This window comes from Argopecten irradians, chromosome 2 (assembly GCF_041381155.1).
Source record: "Argopecten irradians isolate NY chromosome 2, Ai_NY, whole genome shotgun sequence".
In the NCBI taxonomy this organism is placed as follows: domain Eukaryota; kingdom Metazoa; phylum Mollusca; class Bivalvia; order Pectinida; family Pectinidae; genus Argopecten; species Argopecten irradians.
Window position 1 is genome coordinate 55,319,422 of NC_091135.1, and position 24,527 is coordinate 55,343,948.

The window sequence follows — 24,527 nt, forward strand, 5'->3', positions numbered from 1 at the left end:
ATACAAGTTCTTTTACCCCTCCCCCAAGGATGCTTGTGGCCAAATTTGGTTACAATCCATGCAAAACTCTATGACTAGTAGCGATTTAAAGGAAATGTTGACGGACAAACGGACGGACGGACGACGGACGGACGACGGACGGCGGACGGACGACGGACGCCGCGCCATGACATAAGCTCACCGGCCCTTCGGGCCAGGTGAGCTAAAAATACTATTGTTACTAAATTAATTATGGGGAAAAACTTTGATGAAATATCTTGGTTCTGTCCTTTGATGGGGCAACACCATAGAATATATGAAATGACTATAGCTGTAGTAGTACGTCAATAAAAATCAGCGAATCAACCAGTTTACTTTTGCAGTAGACCAATTCCTGCATTCGTGACTCTATAAAATTGTTTTCATTGTTTGTTTGATTAAATCAACGCCCTATTAATAGCCAGGATCATGTAAGGACGGCATCCTATGTATGCAGTGTCCTGAGTGTATGAAGTGCGTAGTGTGCGATATGGGAGACTGCGGTATATTCATGTTGTGTCTTCTTCAATAGTGGAACTCTTGCCCTTTTCATAGTGCTGTATCACTGAAACATGCCCCCGAAGACACCAATCAACACATCCCCCAGTCACATTATACTGACAACAGGCGAACAACTCGTCCTACTCCCTTAATGCTGAGCGCTAAGCAGGGTGTGTCTCCGCCAGGTGACAGAACCCAGAGCCTACCTCACAGGGGCGAGCTCTCAACCGAAGGCCAAATGTGAGACAGTGTCAAGGAAGACGTTAGGAAGTATAAATTAAGTTAGGAAGAAGAGATGCTATATGATACAATCCTAAATTTAGTCGCCTTTTCTTATCATGCGATAGGGGCAGTAGGTACAATTCTAACGCCCTACCTGCAGGACCGTGTTTTCATTATTATTTCATTTTAATGTTATAAGGTCATCTAACCGGAAGGGTCAGGATGACCTATAGTCACCATGCTTTGCCCATTGTTGTACGCTGTTTGCATTTCGTCGTTCCTATAAACTTTTCATTCAAACGACTTCTTCTCAATATCCGAAAGGCCCAAGAAACTGATATTAGGTATGTAGAATGCTGAAAGGATGGACCACCAAGTTTGTGGAAATGAATTACCTTGACCTTCATTCAAGGTCGTAGAATTCAAAAAGGTTATTTCTTGTGAATAACTTAGATGCATAGATACCTGATATCAGGCATGTAGTATGCTGGCATGAAAGACTACCAAGTTCATTTAAGGTTACAAGGGTCAAATAGGCTAAAAACTTTAAACGACTTATTGTGAATATCTAAGAGGCATTGGAATCAAGGTCGTAGAATTCAAAAAGGTTATTTCTTGTGAATAACTTAGATGCCTAGATACCTGATATCAGGCATGTAGTATGCTGGCATGAAAGACTACCATTTTTTTTTGGTTTGTTTATTTTTACGTCCTATTAACAGCCAGGGTCATGCAAGGACGTGCCAGGTTTGTTGGTGGAGGAAAGCCGGAGTACCCGGAGAAAAACCACAGGCCAACGGTCAGTACCTGGCAACTGCCCCACATGGGATTCGAACCCGCTTCCCAGAGGTGGAGGGCTTGTGGTAATATGTCGGGACATCTTAACCACTCGGCCACCGCGGCCCCTAAAAAGACTACCAAGTTCATTTAAGGTTACAAGGGTCAAATAGGCTAAAAACTTTAAACGACTTATTGTGAATATCTAAGAGGCATTGGAATCTGATGCCTAGATACCTGATATCAGGCATGTAGTATGCTGGCATGAAAGACTACCAAGTTCATTTAAGGTTACAAGGGTCAAATAGGCTAAAAACTTTAAACGACTTATTGTGAATATCTAAGAGGCATTGGAATCTGATATTGGGACTGTAGAATGATAGCTTAAACGACTACCAATACAAGTTTGTCTAAATGAATGACCTTGACCTATCTTCATGGTCACATGAGTTAAATAGACTAAAATCTTTAAACGACTTCTTGTGAATAACTAAGAGGACTAGAGACCTGGTATTGTACATGTAGCATGTTGGGATGAAAGGCAAATGTTCCTAAATCATCTTGCCCGATAGGTCAGGGTGACCTTTAGTGATCGTACTTCGTGCGCCGTCGTCCATAAACTTTTCATTCAAACGACTTCTCAATAATTGGAAGGCATCAAACATGATGTTAGACCTAACATATTCTTAAATAAAGGGCTACCAAGTTGTTTGTCAAATGAATGACATTGACGTTAATTGAAGGTCACAGGGTTCAAATTGGCAAACATAAACGACTTCTTAACAATAACTAAGACGCAGTGTTTTTTTCACTTACTATTTTCAACAGCCCATGCCTTTTCAATTGGGAAAATAACTCGGAATTTAGAAGAAATTGGGAAAAATTTCAGGGGTGTAAAATTTTTTCAAAACTACTGGCCCCGGGCAAGTAGAGCCCAATTATTACCTTGCAATTGCCCAAAATTAAATTCCATTGCCTCCAAAATATACCATATTTTTATCGCAGTACTGTACTTACTAGAAAATTGAAAATCAAAAACTTAAGAATTAGCTAATAAATATTTCTGATGCTATTTCACAAGATATTTTCCTTCTATAATTAGAAGAAAAATAAAACAATTAATTTTCAGAACTATTTGCATTTTTAAAACTTTTTTTTTCGTTTCACTTTTACATTTTTTCTAAATTCCTGAATTCCGGAAACCGGATTCCGGCTCCATTATTAGATCCCAAGTGCTACTTTCTACCTTGAACAGAGATCGTTTTACACAGAAAAACTCCTTGATTATGTCGAAAAAAATAATAATTAGACGACTAAAAATGGAAGTTAACTCTGGAAACATTGTTGTATAACTTAAAAGCAGTTAACTATTGATTTTATCAGCTTGAATGTCTGTAAAACGTCTCTGAACTGAAGGTGCACCTTGCGACCTAGTTTATGCTAGTTTTTGTGAAATAAAAATTGTTTCTAATCCCAAATCATTTGTTTAAGTAATGAAGACTATATTTCCACATTTTCGGAATGAAAATCTGTTACAAATTATCAACACAAAAGTCACTGAATTTGATCAGTTTTTATTGGGAAATTTGATTTCAAAATTGGGAAAATAAGGCATTTTTTGGCTAGGGGAAACAGCCGAAGTTCGGCTGTAGATTCGACCAAAAAAACCACACTCAGACGCCTTGCAGTATGCTGGCCTAAAGGGCTTCAGACAGGTCAAATGTATGAAAATCTTCAAACAGTTTGAACATGTTTTATTGTGTGAATATTAGTCCGAGATGGGCTGTTTGGCTGAAGAATGAAATCCTAATTATCCATGACATGTTGATGACATAAAAACAACAGTATATTCTTTTGAGAAATATCTAAGGTCAACATATGAGTTACACAGATATACCATAATACGTTTCGCTAAACGGAACATTTGCTTATTATTAAGTAAATAAACCCATGAAGACAGAAATACTTCTGACGATTGGTGTAGGAAATATTATAGGACCTTATTTAACATATTGTCTAGTTCAATATATGACCCTAAAATTAACATTTTGTGATATATAGGCAAAATAAGTTTTTATTTAGATGTAGGTCAAATGTCAATATATATGTCAGTTTGACCTAACTTTGGTACACCAACTTATATAAGATACGTTTTACTCAAGTATGAAGTCGCTAAAGCGGCTTTTGATACATGATAGAGCCTAGAGAAGGACAGCTTTCGTTTAACATTTTTAACTCTCAGTACTCTCAGTACTTTGATATTGGGTAAGAAATAAAGGGGGTAGCCGTACAAAAGTTGCAAAAAAGTCGGCATACCCAGTGATTCATCGACACAATATCTTCTTGAGTCAATAAATGATATATGAAGATATTTTTGATTGCTGAAATTTTAGGGTACTCGGGGTTTGCCATTGTTATATAAGGAATCAAAATTTTTAAAAACTAATGAAATGAAATTCCTCTACTTTCATGAACAGTGATAACAAACTTTAACTATCAAATTCCAAGATGGCAGCCTGGCGGCCATTTTGTTGACCGATCGATCCAAAAACGCATTATGCACAACAAGAGCCCTAGGGAAACCTACATATGAAATATGAGAAAGATCCCTTCAGTACTTTGTGAGAAATAGCGATAACAAACTTTAACTATCAAATTCCAAGATGGCAGCCTGGCGGCCATTTTGTTGACCGATCGATCCAAAAACGCATTATGCACAACAAGAGCCCTAGGGAAACCTACATATGAAATATGAGAAAGATCCCTTCAGTACTTTGTGAGAAATAGCGATATTAATCTTTAACTATCAAAATCCAAGATGGCTGCCTGGTGGCCATTTGTTGACCGATCGAGTCCAAAAAACGCATTATGCACAACTAGGGCCCTAGGGGAAACCTACATATGAAATTTGAGAAAGATCCCTTCAGTACTTTCTGAGAAATAGCGATAACAAACTTTAAGTATTAAAATCCAAGATGGCTGCCTGGCGGCCATCTTGTTAACCGATTGGTCCCAAAATGCAATATGCACAACTAGGGCCCTAGGGGAACCTACATATGAAATTTGAGAAAGATCCCTTCAGTACTTTCTGAGAAATAGCGATAACAAACTTTAAGTATTAAAATCCAAGATGGCTGCCTGGCGGCCATCTTGTTAACCGATTGGTCCCAAAATGCAATATGCACAACTAGGGCCCTAGGGGAACCTACATATGAAATTTGAGAAAGATCCCTTCAGTACTTTCTGAGAAATAGCGATAACAAACTTTAAGTATCAAAATCCAAGATGGCTGCCTGGCGGCCATCTTGTTAACCGATTGGTCCCAAAATGCAATATGCACAACTAGGGCCCTAGGGGAACCTACATATGAAATTTGAGAAAGATCTCTTCAGTACTTTCTGAGAAATAGCGATAACAAACTTTAAGTATCAAAATCCAAGATGGCTGCCTGGCGGCCATCTTGTTAACCGATTGGTCCCAAAATGCAATATGCACAACTAGGGCCCTAGGGGAACCTACATATGAAATTTGAGAAAGATCCCTTCAGTGCTTTCTGAGAAATAGCGATAACAAGAATTGTTAACGGACGGACGGACGGAAGGACGGACGGAAGGACGGACGGACCACGGACAAAAAGCGATTTGAATAGCCCACCATCTGATGATGGTGGGCTAAAAACTAATGAAATGAAATTCCTCTACTTTCATGAAAAATTAAGAGCAAAACTGGAAATTGCAAGGAAACCCCAACAGATCTAATGACGTATTGTATATCGTTAAAAAGATAATATGAAATACTATGTTATTACACCAAAATAATTTATCTTTTGGTTTTGTATGCCTTAATATGATACATTAAAGACGCACAAGTAGGAATCGGACATAAAACTTACAAAAGGTGGCACTGTAGTCGCATGATTAATCTATTCATGGAATAAGTACTGTTCCGATACGTATTATGTGCTGATTGATGTATTTGCACCAAAAAATTAACAAGAGGCCCAAGGGCCTTAACGGTCATCTGACTACCTTGGCAATAGCTGTATAGGGAATTAATTAGATATATGGTGTCATGGTTAAAAAATAAAAACACTTGGTCATGACCATGTAAGGATCATTTCATGCAAGTTTCAGTCAAACTGCATGGGTAGAACTTTAGAAGAAGTTCAAAATGTGTTTTCAAGATGGCAGCTTTGGTGGCCATCTTGGTTTTCGGGTCAACCCGTCAAACAACAACACTTTGTTGGGACAATGTCAGTATCCTTAAAATTATTCAGAAAAGTTCCAGCAAAATCACACTGGAAGAACTTAAGAATAAGTTCAAAATATATTTTCAAGATGGCGGGACTGGTGGCCATCTTGGATTTCAGATCAACATAAAATATAAAAACACTTGGTCAGGACCATGACAAGGATCATTTCATATGCAAGTATCAGCTAAATCACACTGGCAGAATTTGAGAAGAAGTTCAAAATTCAAGATATTAGCCTAATTGACCCCTGACCTTGAAAGAAAGTCAAGGTCATTCATTTCAATAACTTTGGTAACCCTTCATCCCAGCATGCCACAGGCCAAATATGAGTACCCTGGACCTTTCGGTTAGTTACAAGAAGTCATTCAAAGAATTGAGCCTATTTGACCCCTGTGACCTAGAAAATAAGTCAAGGTAATCCATTTTCACACCTTTAGTAGGCCTTCATTACAGCATAAAACAGGCAAAATATGAGTACTCTGGGTCTTACGGTTATTGAGAAAAAAATGTTCAAAGATTTTAGCCTTTTTTACCCTTGTGACCTTGACAGCAGGTCAAAGTCATTTATCTTCATAACTTTGGTAACTCTTTATCCCAGCATGCTACAGGCTAGTGTTGTATTGATGATTGGCAATAATCGATTAACTACTAGATGATCCTCAACCGATCCGATAATCGATTAAAATTTTTATTATCGATTAATCGGGTAAATATTGGAACTTATTGTGATTTTAACAATTTTCCAATAAAAACACAAATTGTGTGAATGCCTCCATACATTTCTCCATTACAATAATTTTCACCTTTTATAGTAAAAAAAAAATTGTAAGAAAAACATTCAACATTCTCTTCACTGCTTACAATGAAGACAAAAGTAGCCATAAATTGGCAATTTGACTACAATAATGAACCGATCATTTTGTGCGATTATCAGATCGGATGGGTCATCTGATTTGAACTGATGATCGATTGTCATTTTTAGCCGATTATACAACACTACTACAGGCCAAATATAAGTACTTTGAGCCTTACAGTTATTGAGAAGTCGTTCAAAGATTTAAGCCTATTTAACCCCTGTGACCTTGAAAGTAGGTCAAGGTCATTCCTATTCATAACTTTTGTAGCTCTTCATCCCAGCATGCTACGGGCCAAATATGAGTACTCTGGGCCTTATGGCTATTGAGAAGAAGTCGTTCAAAGATTTGAGCCTATTTGACCCCTGTGACCTTGAAAGTAGGTCAAGGTCATAAATTTTCACAACTTTGGTAATCCTTCATCCCAGCATGCTACAGGCAAAATAAGAGTATTCTGGGCCTTATGGTTATTGACAAGAAGTCGTTCAAAGATTTTCGCCTTCTTGACCCCTGTGACCTTGAAAGTAGGTCAAGGTCATTCCTTTTCACAACTTTTGTAGCTCTTCATCCCAGCATGCTACGGGCCAAATATGAATACTCTGGGCCTTATGGTTATTGAGAAGAAGTCTTTCAAAGATTTCAGCCTATTTGAGCCCTGTGACCTTAAAAGTAGGTCTAGGTCATAAATTTTCACAACTTTGGTAGTCCTTAATCCCAGCATGCTACAGGCAGAATATGAGTACTCTGGGCCTTATGGTTATTGAGAAGCAGTCGTTCAAAGATTTTAGCCTTTTTGACCCCTGTGACCTTGAAAGTAGGTCAAGGTCATTCCTTTTCACAACTTTTGTAGCTCTTCATCCCAGCATGCTACGGGCCAAATATGAATACTCTGGGCCTTATGGTTATTGAGAAGAAGACGTTCAAAGATTTGAGCCTATTTGACCCCTGTGACCTTGAAAGTAGGTCTAGGTCATTAATTTTCACAACTTTGGTAGCCATTTATCCCAGCATGCTACAGGCCAAATATGAGTACTCTGAGCCTTACAGTTATTGAGAAGAAGTCGTTCAAAGATTTCAGCCTATTTGAGCCCTGTGACCTTGAAAGTAGGTCAAGGTCATAAATTTTCACAAATTTGGTAGCCCTTCATCCCAGCATGCTACAGGCCAAATATGAGTACTCTGGGCCTTATGGTTATTGAGAAGAAGTCGTTCAAAGATTTCAGCCTTTTTGACCCCTGTGACCTTGAAAGTAGGTCAAGGTCAATAATTTTCACAACTTTGGTAGCCCTTCATCCCAGCATGCTTCAGGCCAAATATGAGTACTTTCGGCCTTACGGTTATTGAGAAGAAGTCGTTTGAATGAAAAGTTTACGCACGGCGGACGCCGACGGACGGTGCATGATGACTAAAGGTCATCCTGACCCTTCGGGTCAGATTATCTAAAAATCGATCGAGGGCGGCCATGCAACACCTCCTTTACAGATACATGTCAATAAAGGCTGATGAAAACATTAGCTAGCTAGTGCCTCATAACCAATTCTGATGGTAATATGAAGCTTTATATTAACTTCATTTAGGATCACAACATAATCAGTTTGCTTTTAATTGCCTTTCAAATACATACTAAGGCAAATTACCCTAACATATTTAATGAATTAAATAATGCAATTTTAAAAACAAAACTGCACTACAATATTATGAGATTTTAATGTGAAATGCAAAACTGGTATAAAGCTAAATCTCAATTCAAGTTATAACAAAATTAGGTTTGACCACAGCTAGGTTTGTTGGTTTACAATGTTGACTCCTGTATGATACATTGGAGTAATAAGTACAGCGTTGTTCCCTATTCATTTATTCTACTTCTAAAGCCAAGAGGCCTTCAGACTGATTGAGAGATGCTCAGATATTCTTGATTGTCAAGTATGGCCACTTTAGTTTGTCGTGTTACGGCTATAAATTGGAGGAGCCTGCAGGTTACACAATGTGGTATACTAAGTACTGGCGTGGCGTGGCCCACAACTGCTCAGGAAGTGCTGAGAGGCTCAAGATCACTCAAAATATCACATGGCAAACAGTTTCCTGTACAAATGGCTGATTGTAAATATAATTGTAACAAGGATACTGTACATGTATGTGGGCCTGTTGTACTCTGAGGTACAGATATTTAACGATCACAATCATCAGACACTGGATACTGTCTCCTGTCTCTAGTTTAGATCAATATATTTATATGTGCATGCATATATGTATTGATCTACAAAAGAGGTCCGATTGCAAGGACTTTATACAAGTACCACTACACCACTATATTGGTCGTCTGAAATCCGAAACACTTCCAACATATCACCATACATGTATATCCATTTTGGCACTCAGTCTGTCAGGAACACATATATAAGAGACAATAAAATAAACTAACTACCATATAAATCATGCATGGAGTAATATGACACCCATTGGGATAATAAAATTCACAATCTTAGTAAAGGACCAAGTCATCCTACTTTGGCCTTGAAGAAAATAATGTTAGAAAAATATACATACTAGTAGCCCATTTAACTTTTTTTAAGAAATGTACTACAGCTTTATATCACCTTGGAGTCAGTCAGGACCAACACTTCATAAAAATTAAACTATTTATTTTTTAAATTATTTTAGATTATTGAATTGAACCCATAAAATTCAAAAATGTTGTCATGATTTTCTTTATAACCTTTCTATACATGTACATATCTTAAATTTACTACATGTACCTGTGTTTCAAGGGACAAATTAAAGTTGAGATGTTTATACTCATGAAATTATCACAATTGGTAAGACTAATTTCATGGGGATTCAAGCTTTCTATCTAAGGGTAGTATTTTATTACAGGAAAAATAATAATTTGAATATTGTACAAAATAAAAAAAATCATAGGTTGGTGACATTATTTGTTTACCTGTACAGCATGCATGCACATACAGCTTGTATGTCATGCCCTGATAGTAGTGTTGGAAGTTAGAACAAACATTTGCCACTACATTTAAAAGCAGCCTCGAGCTTGCATACACACACACATATATATACATTGCAATTGGTATATATCATGTGTGTTTGCCAGACAGAATTTTAAGTGTTTTCACATCCAGTGACTTGGATTTGGTTCTGTACATGTTTTCTATTTTTTCCCCTTTGGCCAGACATCATAGCCTGTGCTTCTACCTGGGTTATTAACCAACATTGTACAAATTCTGTGCATTTTACTTAAAGAACCCCTGTAAAATACTATTTTTAGAGAAATTTATCACCATATTATCTATAATTATATTGATATTATATATAGCACCAAATCCTCCATCTGTGGAAATCCCTTATATATCACTACAAGTAATTAATTGTTCTTCCTGTCATTCTAGATCTCTGGACTGAAGAGATTTCTACTTACATGTGGATAATAGCATATTATGTTTCTACTTATTCCATCTGATGTACATTGCATATATATATATATATATACAAGTAGATTACTCAGAACACACTAGCTTTTACTTACCTCTTCCGATGCTTGCAAATTTAATTTGTTTGCAGCAAATTTTTAGCCTTTAGATTCACATATATAATGCATTGATGAAAACATACCACTTGACCAGAAAAGTACAGTACTGTATATATATACACTTTAGAGGACTTAGCATACAGCTTTTTGTAATATTTTATGCGAGGTTTGACTGAATACCCTAGAGAATTAAGATTCATTCAAAGTTGTTTTCAGTATTTTGAATACCCGGGGCTATCATATATACATGTTCTGTTGTAAAGAAAATCTTGCAAACTGACTTTCTATTATCGTATTTACCTAATTTGTTCAAATTAACTCAACACCTTGTAGATGACTTTAACAAGCAATATGATGCATTCAGCATTTGTATATTATATATTATAGTTATTTGTCCTTGCAGAACGGTAGTGATTGCTACATCATGTTTTGTGACTCCCAAGGACGATAATTAATATTAACATTAATATCTGCAGCAACAAGGATCATTTTGAAGACAGGCGGGCATGACGCCGACTTTAAAGACCACGAGTTCAATAGTCTTGAAATTGACTAATTTATTTGGACCAGAAGAATAAGGTCATTGTACAAAGGGTGTTACTAAAGGCAGGTTTATCAGTAGATGTTGTTTTTCATAATTCATGTACGTGTATAAACCGGGTAATATTAATGGAGAATGGTAGACAGCTTAAGGTAGATCTTTTTTTTCCAACTTGTATCTTATATTTGCCACAATGGCCCCCTGGTCTATTATCTTGGCACTCAGATAAACATAAAGTCTGTACATGTGATGACAGTAACTTTTGTTGAGATGAAGAGCTACTGTTAAACAGATATAACCAGCTGTATGTAGCTCACACAGGCATGTACAGCCTGCCTACAGCAAGCTAAAAATACTGGAGGGTTTGACCTGCTGACTGGTCAGCTGGTAGCTAGCTACTTACTTGAGGGAGGAGTGAAGTTTGGCTGCTTTACTGGTGAAGTCCTCCCAGATAAACGTACTGCCCTGAAACACAAGATTAACACAAACCAATCAATACAGTTAGAAGCAATATGAAAGGCTAATAATTAAATTTGTGATGGCAAACTGAATATGATTCTTTTTAAACAAAGTACTGTAAAATATAGAATTTGTAAAGACTTTGAGATGGTTTTGCACTCGATGACCTATAGTCCTTGTATGAAAAAAAGACCACAAAGGTCATATCATGATCGCATTTGATAAGTCGTCCCTGTATGTACGATATATTATAATCTTCCAATATCAGGATGCATGCAACCAACATCTTTATGTACCTAAATGTGTGTGTATTAGTGTCAATAAACTAGATTAATTAATTGTAATAAGGACAATGCAACTAACTAGCATACTAATTCAATACTTACTGTCCTTAATTACAACGAATCATTCACTGATTATATTTCATTTTTATGATCCTCTATAAGGTGGTTCACCTTCAGGAAGAAACCTTGATGGGAAATGAATTTATCAAATTTTAACCATGAATGTGTTTTAAGTGTGTTCTATTTTGTTATTCAAAGTTGTTTTTACTGAAAAACCACTTTAGTTTGGTAAGGTGCACATATACCAGTAGTGGCCTCAAATTAAAAGAGACTGTTTCATGACTATACATCATATGGTCTATATATATGCATTTATTATTCATGAATATAGACCATTCATATTTTACAAAAATACTTCCCATTCTTAACAAATAAGCCTAAGACTGTGTAAGAGTACTGTCAGAGATATGGACACAAAGAAACGATACATAACCAATCACACAAGCATCTGGCATTTAAAACAAAGATGGCCTTTCTGATTTAGACTGGAGCAGCTGACATATCTTGAGCTGAGAAGTTAGAACAGAAGTTTCCTACAGAGGCTGATGTGTGTGGAGATGAGGAATGTAGATAGAGTGACTTATCAACAGGAACCACCGGCCAGGATATGAATCATAATATATAGCACTATAACAGCTATATACAGTATTTAATATGTCTTACATAAAGCAACTAATACTGTCTTTAGTACAAGCTTTATACAGTAGCTATACAGAATTGCCAACATGTGTCACCTGTACAAGTGTAATAGAGACAAAGAAGCGCGGCACATATATATGGCTGAAAAAAATGCCTTTACAGCAACCACAATTGGGGCAATGTCATATGTTGTGTATGCTTTGTGACATGTATACATATTTAAACACATACACATGTACTGAACTTCTGGTGACATAACCCTAACTCTTTATATTTAGACCACATTAAAACAAAATGCACTCTTGCAGCTGCTACTATATGGGGAAATTGGGAAAGGACAACTTATATTTTAAGGAAGAAAATTGCCACTGTTCAGAATTACAAAATAAAACAGTTTGGGAGCTTAGCAAAAAAATAACCCTTATGGGTCATTTAAACTTGCCCAAATCTAATTATAAATTCCCTAGAATTGAAAGTGATATAATGTTCTGAAACACTTACAGGAACAGTAATATGCATAGCAAGCTTACTAATAGATTGGATTTTAACCCAGGCCAGCGACCTTTTAACCTCTAGAAAAGGCATTTTGATCTGCAAATTCATGTGTATTGCCATTTAGAGTTAGATCCTCTTGCAGGTAGGATTTGATTGTGACAATATTATGAATATATATTTTAAGTTATGTAATTACATAAGAATTAATATATAGACATATCTACACCCAATAGCATTTCATTTCAAAATATTTTATTAAATCAAAAAAATTCAATTTTGGATCGGGCAGCAAAGCCTCTATGTGTCTTCTCCACAGTGACATGATTTGACACCTGCATATATATATGTAAATTTATTTAGAAGCTTAAGCTTAAGAGCAGATAACTCTTTGATCATATATCCTTTCGACGGCCGGCAGGATTCGAACTGGACTCTATTTTGATAGTAGGTTATTACAAATGCCATCTATGAAATCAGTTTACATCTAGATTACGGTTTGATGCCATTTTCACGATGATAACAAACAGCACACACTACAAACAAGTAAAAACAGTCACCGGAAGTCCCCTAAAGGTCACCACGCACAGGTCATGGAAGGCAGAAACCTGCGCGTGGGACTTGTTTTTTTTTTTGTTTTTTTTTAAATCGGTGCTATTTTCCCCTTCCTTTCCCCTTTCTCTCTATTTTCTCTTACTTTGATATCTCTTCTATCGTTTAAGACCATCTGCATGTCTGTATCTTGATAATTAAGCTCACAACGACAGGTTTCCAGGCACACACTAAAATCCGGGTTTCAGACCTCAATTTTTGACTTATTTGGGCATGTTCAAAGGTGATTTGTGACGTCACTAATGCAATGACCGAATCGATATTGACATGCTATATAGGGATGAACATCTTCTTTTCAAAAAACTAGTATTTAGTTTTCAACGGTCTCAGTGGGGCTCCAGAAGGGTGCATGAAATGGGGCAAATGCATAATTACGCATAAATACGTTACGGCCGTCCAAAGGATATAGTGATGTCCGGATAATGGAAAATCTCCCGGTTTTCGAGTCGAAATCATAATAAACCATTGTGTAGACACATTTTATGAAATAAAAATAAGTTTCTAGCCGATTTTGAGTTTTTCTGTATATCCTTTCGACGGCCGGCAGGATTCGAACTGGACTCTATTTTGATAGTAGGTTATTACAAATGCCATCTATGAAATCAGTTTGCATCTAGATTACGGTTTGATGCCATTTTCACGATGATAACAAACAGCACACACTACAAACAAGTAAAAACAGTCACCGGAAGTCCCCTAAAGGTCACCACGCACGGGTCATGGAAGGCAGAAACCTGCGCGTGGGACTTGTTTTTTTTTTTTTTTTTTTTTTTTTTTTTGAAATCGGTGCTATTTTCCCCTTCCTTTCCCCTTTCTCTCTATTTTCTCTTACTTTGATATCTCTTCTATCGTTTAAGACCATCTGCATATCTGTATCTTGATAATTAAGCTCACAACGACAGGTTTCCAGGCACACACTAAAATCCAGGTTTCAGACCTCAATTTTTGACTTATTTGGGCATGTTCAAGGCAAGGTGATTTGTGACGTCACTAATGCAATGACCGAATCGATATTGACATGCTATATAGGGATGAACATCTTCTTTTCAAAAAACTAGTATTTAGTTTTCAACGGTCTCAGTGGGGCTCCAGAAGGGTGCATGAAATGGGGCAAATGCATAATTACGCATAAATACGTTACGGCCGTCCAAAGGATATATACCAACACTCGAGAGCAGATAACTCTTTAATCACTTACCTACACTCAAGAGCAGATAACTCTTTAATCACTTACCTACACTCAAGAGCAGATATCTCTTTAGTTATATACACTCAAGAGCAGATAACTCTTTGATCATATGTATACCTACTCTCAAGAGCAAATAACTCTTTAATCCCTACACTCAAGAGTATATAACTCTTTAATCATTTACCTACACTCAAGAGCAGATAACTCTTTATTAATTTACCAACACTCAAGAGCAGATAACTCTTTAACCCTTTACCACATGTAAGCGCCTTTGGGCGCAGATAACTCTTTAATCATTTACCTACATACACTTATAATTAAGAACACATAACTCTTTAATCATTTACCTACACTCAAGAGCAGATATCTCTTTAGTTATATACACTCAAGAGCAAATAACTCTTTAATCATTTACCTACACTCAAGAGCAGATAACTCTTTAATCATTTACCTACTCTCAAGAGCAGATAACTCTTTAAATATACCAACACTCAAGAGCAGGTAAATCTTTGATTATTTACCTACACTTATGAGCATATAACTCTTTAGTTTATACCTACAATCAAGAGCAGTTAACTCTTTGATCATTTACCTACACTCAATAGCAGCTAACTCTTTTGTTATTTACCTACAATCAAGAGCAGATAACTCTTTAATCATTTACCTACACTAATGGGCAGGTTACTCTTTAGCTATATACCTACACTCAAGAGCACATAACTGTTTAATCACTTATATAATTACCTACACTCATGAGCAGATAACTCTTTAATCATTTACCTACATACACTCAAGAGCACATAACTCTTTAATCATTTACCTACACTCATGAGCAGATAACTGTAATCATTTACCAACACTCAAGAGCAGATAACTCTTTCACACAAATAACTGACTGAATTGAGCAAAAGTAGATATAGTTTTATACATAGAATAGTTGCATTGATTATCAGCCATGGTCGGTTTTGACAGTGACACTGATCATATAATTACCACATATGTATATACTCTTCTGTATCTATATAATTTTTCACCTTTGAGTAGTTAAAGATTCAATGTATCAGTATCAAAACCAAGAACTAAGTATCCTCTTGACTTGTCACAATCAATGCAAACTTTCACAACTCTTGAAACAATTTTTGGTCTATGACATGGAAAAGATACACATATCCAGACCATAGTTCAAACCAGACTGATGTTATAAATTAAATTGATCTTAAGTAATATTTATACATAGATATAAATTAAGATTGGTTATTTTGCAAGTCTCTAGAAGATCAATTTAAAATTGTCACAGAGATATTTTGCTGAATTATTTTTGTCTCTAGATAAGATCAACTCGCCTAGGGGAGATAATCTAGTACAATCTATCAACAAATTCAGTTAAGAAATTAAACTCTATCAACAACTTGAGTCTGGTGGCCATGCATGTCCAGTCTAATACAAATTATATAACCTTCATCTTTATTTGTAGGTACAGGGGCCTGGCAAGTTGAGATCTAGATCTCGTATTATAACATTTATGGTACATGTATTTAGTTGCTATATACAGGGCGTATTTTATAATTACCATACTGCAGACCATGAACCAGTAATGAAAGGATGGGTCTTGCAATACACTTACATGGTCTATTGCCTTATTGGGCGCTACTCCAGTTTGCTCCTGTCTATCACAGTATTCGATCAGTCAGTTGGCCCAGCTGACATGCACCAGATCTTATTTCTACCATATGTAAAAACCTACTTCATCATTATTAATTTGATGTGGATTTGAAGAGGATAGATGCCTACTTAGCAAACCTATAACAACATTACCGTATTATAGATGCCTGAACCCCTCCATGCTTCCATGCAGCCATGGGATAATATATAGGTAACAGTACATTGTATATGATTAATTTTCTATTTCTAGTTACCGCAACAATTGTAGGATGTTTTAGGGCAAGTTCAGAGCACTTATTTTCAAATTTTGATGAGTCCCAGTGCAAAGAAATATTGATAGTTCAGAAAATTTTGTTGAGTTCCAAAGGAAAATGTTGAGTCCAGGACTCGTCTATGCAAGACTAGTCCCATAAATCGCAGTTAGGTGAAAAATATGCTACATTTTACCATCTATATCAAGTGATATAGATAATGAGTGTCTATGTTTATGTATATTGAGAAGCTGCAGTATGTCGGTATTTGTCCAGGTGATATTTAATTTAAGCAGTATACAATATATTCCTGGCTCGAGACAAAATATTTATGGCTTTTTTTTTGCATCATAACTAAAGGCTGAACATGAGACATTACCAAAGGCGATATAAAGGGAGAAGAAAGACACTCATAAACAAGAATCAAGGGAACAGAAAGCCAGAAACTGAATCATGGTCTCTGACAAAGTTGCCCCTACCACAACTTGCAACTGAGAGCCAATACAAAGAAGTATTCTTTGTCATTTGAGTGACAGAGACCAAATATATAACTATACGTACAAGCCCCACCAACTGACTACTGGAGCTTTAACAGAGTAAAGATGGTCTCAGTTTTAGTTTCCTTGTTAATGCAATGTGGATGGTGTTGGTGGTAGAGGGTAAGATTCTCAGTTTTTTTGCATTATTAGTCTACAACTACAGAGAATCAAACTGTTTATTACAGTAACAAGGACATCACAGTGATTATACAAATATATGGGAAATGAAAACTAACAAGAGACCCATGGGCCTTAACGGTCATCTGACTATTGGCACAATACAACACCTCAAAGAATATAGTAATGGCAAACAATATTACAAAAGAACTCTTTTATTAAAAGAAGTACAGGTTCTGATATATTTGATGATTTAGACCATGAATGAAGGTCCCTTGATCCCCACCATGCTACAAATCCAATATCCAGTCTCTAGGCCTCTTAGTTATTCACAAGAAGTCATTTGAAAGATTTTAGCTTATTTGACCCCTTTGACCTTGAATGAAGGTCAATGCAAGGTCATTTTTTTAACAAACTTTGTAGCCTTAGCCCTTCAACTCAGCATGCAGCAGGCCCAATATCAGGTCTCTAGGCCTCTTAGTTATTTACAAGAAGTTGTTTAACTTTTAGATTTCAGCCTATTTGACCTCGGTGACCTTGAATGAAGGTCAAGGTCATTTATTTGAACAAACTTGGTAGCCCTTCATCCCAGCATGCTACAGGCTAAATATCAGTACCCTGGGCCTTTCGGTTATTGAGTAGAAGTCATTTGAATGAAAAGTTTACGCAGGGAAAATAGCGCATGACAAGTTAAGGGACGATGCATGATGCCTGACCCTTCGGGTCAGATGACCTAAAAATGTCTAAGACTTAAGATGCCCACAATTTCATATATGGAATATCAAACATAGACTAATTGGAAAGAGTCGGACGCGATAAGATGAACAGACACACTGAGTATTTATAAATATATGTATTTGTGGGGTGGGAGTAGGATGGCACTGGAGTGCCTGAGAAGGGGGGTGTTTAATATAAACTAGGTAGCTAGGCGGGGGGATAATTATTCCATTTAGGTCTGATAATGCTGCCAGCTATCTACCAATCCTTACAATGGTGGGTACATAAAAATGTCTTGACTTGTGCTGAACAGCTGATGCATGGCCTCATCAGTGATACAGCAGAAATATTTGTGTTTACCTGTAATAAGACTTTACCTGCTGATGTACCCTGTATAACTGTGTACACCTGAGTTATTACTTACCTGCATCTCTGCAAGCTACCTAAGGTAGAATTGTCATTGTGACCTATTTACAGCTGTCACTTCAATAATCATTATCTATATGGCCACACACCTCTTTACATATTTACGAAACAGTGGTGACCTAAAAAGCGCCAGACTACCACTACCCATATTACTTGTCACAACTTCTACGTGCAAAGCATAAATCAATTTCTCTACTGTTTAGATCTTAACGGCTGGCTTTTCAATTTAACTATCAGCTGACTTCTACGAGCTCTCAAGGCGCTCTGAACGTACCTTCAGCTGGTACTTATAATGCACATATATGTACCATATTCATCTGGGCGACAGTCTGAATGCTGTAATATTATGCACTTCTATTACTAAGATCTATAACATAATTACAAATATCAAGATATGTGCTAGACCAGGACAGATTGTCACTTGGTCACATTAAATATTCACCAATAATAAAAGAATCATAGCTATCGATATTAGCAAACCTGGTGGTTGGAAGGATATAATTTGTGTCTTATCTGGGACTTGATCAATTCTAGTATCTGGGTCGGGATTTAGATGACAATCCAAACTTCCGGAAACCTCTCAAGTTATGAGCATAGCAGTTTACACACACAGGAAATTCTGTTTCCTTGGAAAGTTGTATGTAACCATGGATTCACAAAGGCGTATGATATCTCAATACGGTTGCAGCTAGACACAGCACTCAGTAAACCTACCATTCAAATGTACTTGGGGAGCTGGGGGGATTAATGTTATCAAAAGAGACTGGGACTAGAACACGGGGTCTCTAATGCCTTCGAGCTACCGACGCTGTCAATGACATGCAACTCCCTCATCGTACCCCGGGGAACACAGCGGGCCCACAAAAGGGGCGGCACCCTTGCAGCGCGACCCCCGCGGAGTGAGAGGAATCTGGTAATTCGTTACAGTGTATACGTACCCTCATATCGTTGACTATGGTCTGAAAAAGACCTCCGAGTGCTGTACAGTCTTTGTCTATACACTCCATGGCGAATCGTTAGGTATGAAACCCAAAGGAAACCGGTGAAGTTCTTTACGCTTGATCCGTGAAGAACATAGGCCTAATATACACACACACTTCCGTTCCAAACAAAGATGAAGACGTTGATTTTTACGTAATAATCCACATAAAACAACCGATACACTGTTTCCATACAGTCGAGTTATTAAATCACCTCAACGAACTACACTGCCTGTATAGGCAGAGTGACAGATCGGCCATATCTGATACACACAGTTTATCCATATTTTCTGAACAATCATGCATCAGTGCTTCGTGTTCGTGTTCCTCCGTTTCCGCTGGGAGAATTACACACACACACATACACACACGACTGTAAACCACGTGATGCCCTGGTGATGTTTTGATTGGCTGAGCCGGAAAGTGACGTGAGGACTGGCTCTCATTCATCGAGCACACGAGCCTGCTAATTAATTGACTTTTAAAATAATACTGTTAACGGCCTTAAAACAAAATTAATCTAATATAGCTGGATAAAGTAATGGCAAATATTTAACTTTTCAACCAAATTCATTAGAACTGAACAAATTCAGTAGTCCGGAGAGGATTACGTACAAGTCAATCCTACATGAAGACATATCCATGTATGTGCAATATTTGGGATAGGCTTAAATAATGATATAACATAAAAGTACCTGTGCATTTCATTGTTTGCTTTGTCGAAAGAAAAAAGAAGACACGTGAAAGGAAAAAAGAAAACACGAACATTGTCCCTTTCCGTGCATTTTTTGTGTGAACGTGAATGGAAGTCCATGCAGTCTCCGCTACACGTTTGATCTATTTAATTAATTATTAAACGCGCACCTGTTGTCCTTTCTTATAAATATGACAAATTGTGCTTATTGAATTAATAAGATCTGATAAAGACTTAATATTTTCTACTATACCTCATTACAAATATTCCCTGACGTGAGTAATATTGAGTGTTTATAAATAGTTATGCTTTTTTACTGTGGGGACGATAAGATATTTTCGAGGGCAAGGAACCAGTTAGAATTATTTGAATATTGTGTTGTTCGAATCTATATATTTTCAACACACTGTGACACGTTGAAGATGAAATTTAAGCGATATATATCATATCAGAAACATGTATACATATGTATATATGTTTCTGATCAGTATACAACCTACATATGTTTCTGCCTACATACAGACTTGGATTTACATATGATGCAGACATGTGGTTTGTTTCCCCAACTAAAAAAGTACATTTTTGCATGCCGAACATAACTTGATTGTGACGTCACATTACAGACAATCAACCTGGGACGATCCCACTACCGTCACCGAGTCCGTTTCAGCCAGAAACATATTTTATGTATGTATGTTTCTGTTTACAAAGATTTTTTTTTTATTAAAACATACATGCATTGCATAATGCATCTAAATTGTGCTCCTTTATATATTCTATGAAACTCTATTCGGACAAAAGCTACTAAATGTTATATGAAGCGATGATACTAATTGATGACTACGTGTATTTTACACACGCGTACGATACGTCTTTAAACTGCTACATGTATGACCGAAAAGTCCGTATGATTGTTTGATTAATTAACGTCCTATTTATATACTATTGCCTTCTTTCGAGGTCACTGTGGCATCTCACCATATTGTTGTCGAGGGATGGCATAGTACCCGAGCCGGAGGCGAGGGTTACTATGCCATCACAAGACAACACTCGATGAAACCATAGTGCCCTCAAAAGAAAGCAATAATGTTTTTAGTACATAACGAATTGAAAAAAATGATAGGACAAACAATTATGTACGATCACCAATAATAATTTATTTAAACGGGTGCGGCCACGTCTACTGTAACGTTTAGAAATGTCATGGTTGGAGGCGTCTAAATACATTTTCCGGGCACGGAAATCTTTGAAAATACTCACTGCATATATTTCGTTGCCTGCTCAGTTCAATTTGCTATTTGTTCTTTTGTAAATTCGTCAGCATTCAAGTTTCCAAACCGTGACATTTATGTTTGTAAAACGTCGTCCGCACACAGCTTGTTTGCCAGTGGACAGCGCAGATAGCGACAGTGACGTCATTTTCTTCAATATGACGTTCGTAACACAAAGCGCGCCAAACCATAGTCCCGCGGGAAACCATAGTCCTGCGGGAAACCATAGTCCCGGGACTATGGCTAAATAATGCCCGGGGGCTGAGCCAATGAAAACGCGAAAAAAAAGTCACGTTATGTACTAATAACAGAGCTCTATGGTCATGTAAGGACGGCATCCCATGTATGCGGTGTGTTGCGTGTATGTTGTGTGAGGTGCGTGTTTTGGGAGACTGCGGTATATATTCAGGTTGTGTCTTCTTGTATAGTGGAACTGTTGCCCTTTTTATAGTGCTATATCACTGAAGCATGATTTTGAATGGCTGAGATGTGTTTTACGATGTATTTTGATTTGCGAGCACCGAAGGCGTGATATTTTTGTTGTTTTGGGGTCGTGATATTTTTGTTGTTTTGGGGTCCTGGGTTCTCCCCCTGGAAAAAAATTACGATTTAGAATGGCTTAGATGAGTTTTACGATGTACAAAATACTGTGTTACACATACAAAATACTGTGTTACACATACAAATTTATATCTATAGAGGTGTCCGTATATATATATCTATAGAGCCAAAAGCCAGTGATCAAACACAACGAAGTCTCATGGTCTGCAGCAACACAAGGTTCCGTGTGTGTGTGTGTGTGGGGGGGGGGGGGGGTGAAGGGGGTGAAGGGGGGGGGGGGGGGGGGCAAAGGTCCTCAATATTTCGTAACACCTCCCCCTCGCGCGCCCCTCACCCACAGGAGATACTTGATATATTTTTTTTCATGTGTCATTACATATAATCCTTGTACACATCTATAGACAGTAGTGTCGCTAACACATAATTAATGAATACGCAAAATAGCGTGCGAGTTTGGGGGGGGGGGGGGGGGTCGTGTTAACCCCTGGAAAAATATTACGATTTAGAATGACTGAGATGAGATTTACGATGTATTTTGATTATTTCTATGCGAGCGCTGAAGGCGCGAGATTTTGGTGCCGGGGTCCGGGTCTCCCTCGGGAAAAAATTATACGATTTTGAATGGTAAAGTTGAGTTTAACGATGCATTTTGTTTAATTTGGTGTTTGGGGATCCGGGGATCTCCCCGGGAAAACATTTTACGATTGAAAATGGCTGAGATGAGTTTTACGATGTATTTTGATGAATTTGTGAGCACCGAAGGCGTGAGATTTTGTTGTTTTGGGGTCCTGCATAGGTTCTCCCCCTGGAAAAAAAATTACGATTTAGAAAGGCTGAGATGAGTTTTGCGATGTATTTTGATGAATATGCGAGCGCCGAAGGCGCGAAATTTTGTCGTTTGGGGGTCCGGGGGTCTCCTCCGAGAAAAAATATTACTATTTTGAATGGCTGAGATGATTTTTACAATGTATTTTGATGATTTTAAAGCGTTCTTAATATGGTAATTTTTCGATTTAAAGTTACCTGCATTTAGAAATGATAATTGTGAGTGACGTCATACCATTATGCAACCCAACTCGATCTGAACATACACGTTTCACACCATCGGCACATAGTTGTGTAACTCAAAATAATAATGAGTTGATTGCCTTGCTAAGACATGTTATAAACATATTAATCTTTTAAGAAGCATTTTCTTAAATAGTATACTCCCTTGATGGACATTTTAGTCTAGTTCGTGTGTATTGAGAATTTATCATTGCCCCTCCCCCCCGCGCTTCCTAAACCCCTGCTATAGTACCCTGCTTCAAATGACCAGACTAACAAAGATTTCGCTAGTAAACGTGTACCAAATGGTAACGAAATATAACTTGTAGTAGCAATGTACATACTTACTAAATATAAGAAAATATATACGTGTACCAAATGGTAACGAAATATAACTTGTAGTAGCAATGTACATACTTACTAAATATAAGAAAATATATACGTGTACCAAATGGTAACGAAATATAACTTGTAGTAGCAATGTACATACTTACTAAATATAAGAAAAATATATACGTGTACCAAATGGTAACGAAATATAACTTGTAGTAGCAATGTACATACTTACTAAATATAAGAAAATATATACGTGTACCAAATGGTAACGAAATATAACTTGTAGTAGCAATGTACATACTTACTAAATATAAGAAAATATATACGTGTACCAAATGGTAACGAAATATAACTTGTAGTAACAATGTACATACTTACTAAATATAAGAAAATATATACGTGTACCAAATGGTAACGAAATATAACTTGTAGTAGCAATGTACATACTTACTAAATATAAGAAAATATATACGTGTACCAAATGGTAACGAAATATAACTTGTAGTAGCAATGTACATACTTACTAAATATAAGAAAATATATACGTGTACCAAATGGTAACGAAATATAACTTGTAGTAGCAATGTACATACTTACTAAATATAAGAAAATATATACGTGTACCAAATGGTAACGAAATATAACTTGTAGTAGCAATGTACATACTTACTAAATATAAGAAAATATATACGTGTACCAAATGGTAACGAAATATAACTTGTAGTAGCAATGTACATACTTACTAAATATAAGAAAATATATACGTGTACCAAATGGTAACGAAATATAACTTGTAGTAGCAATGTACATACTTACTAAATATAAGAAAATATATACGTGTACCAAATGGTAACGAAATATAATGTAGTAGCAATGTACATACTTACTAAATATAAGAAAATATATACGTGTACCAAATGGTAACGAAATATAACTTGTAGTAGCAATGTACATACTTACTAAATATAAGAAAATATATACGTGTACCAAATGGTAACGAAATATAACTTGTAGTAGCAATGTACATACTTACTAAATATAAGAAAATATATACGTGTACCAAATGGTAACGAAATATAACTTGTAGTAGCAATGTACATACTTACTAAATATAAGAAAATATATACGTGTACCAAATGGTAACGAAATATAACTTGTAGTAGCAATGTACATACTTACTAAATATAAGAAAATATATACGTGTACCAAATGGTAACGAAATATATATAGGCACGCTGTGGCATATTGAAAAATAGCGTTCTCCGTCAATTGAGGCTTTCGTTCAACAACATTGTCATATTGTCATATTTATGTTGTATATCATAATATTTTGAACCTTTTGGTTTTGTAGATTAATCACTCATTTATATCAGAGATTTATCTCTGTTTATATGGGTATCTTGACTTTGTGTTATTTTTATTAGCGTTTCAAAATTATTCAGGAAATGTTCATATTCTTGCTCGCAAAGCTCACAAATTTAATAAAAA

At 36.6% G+C, this 24,527-nt stretch overlaps 1 protein-coding gene across 5 annotated transcripts in view; it reads right to left on the minus strand.

Annotated features, from left to right (window-relative positions):
* Nucleotides 1-19,510, minus strand: part of LOC138315995 (protein MTSS 2-like) — a 59,284-nt gene extending 39,774 nt beyond the window's left edge. For 4 of the 5 annotated variants that reach the window (XM_069257453.1, XM_069257454.1, XM_069257456.1 and 1 more), the window contains exons 1-2: nucleotides 19,089-19,510; nucleotides 11,107-11,168 (exon numbers count right to left, since the gene is read on the minus strand). In XM_069257453.1, the coding sequence (XP_069113554.1) occupies nucleotides 11,107-11,168; nucleotides 19,089-19,157 (131 nt within the window). In that variant the 5' untranslated portion in view covers nucleotides 19,158-19,510. The remainder of the gene's footprint in view (nucleotides 1-11,106; nucleotides 11,169-19,088) is intronic. The other variant, XM_069257455.1, reaches the window with a different exon arrangement.
* Nucleotides 19,511-24,527: the final 5,017 nt, after the last annotated feature.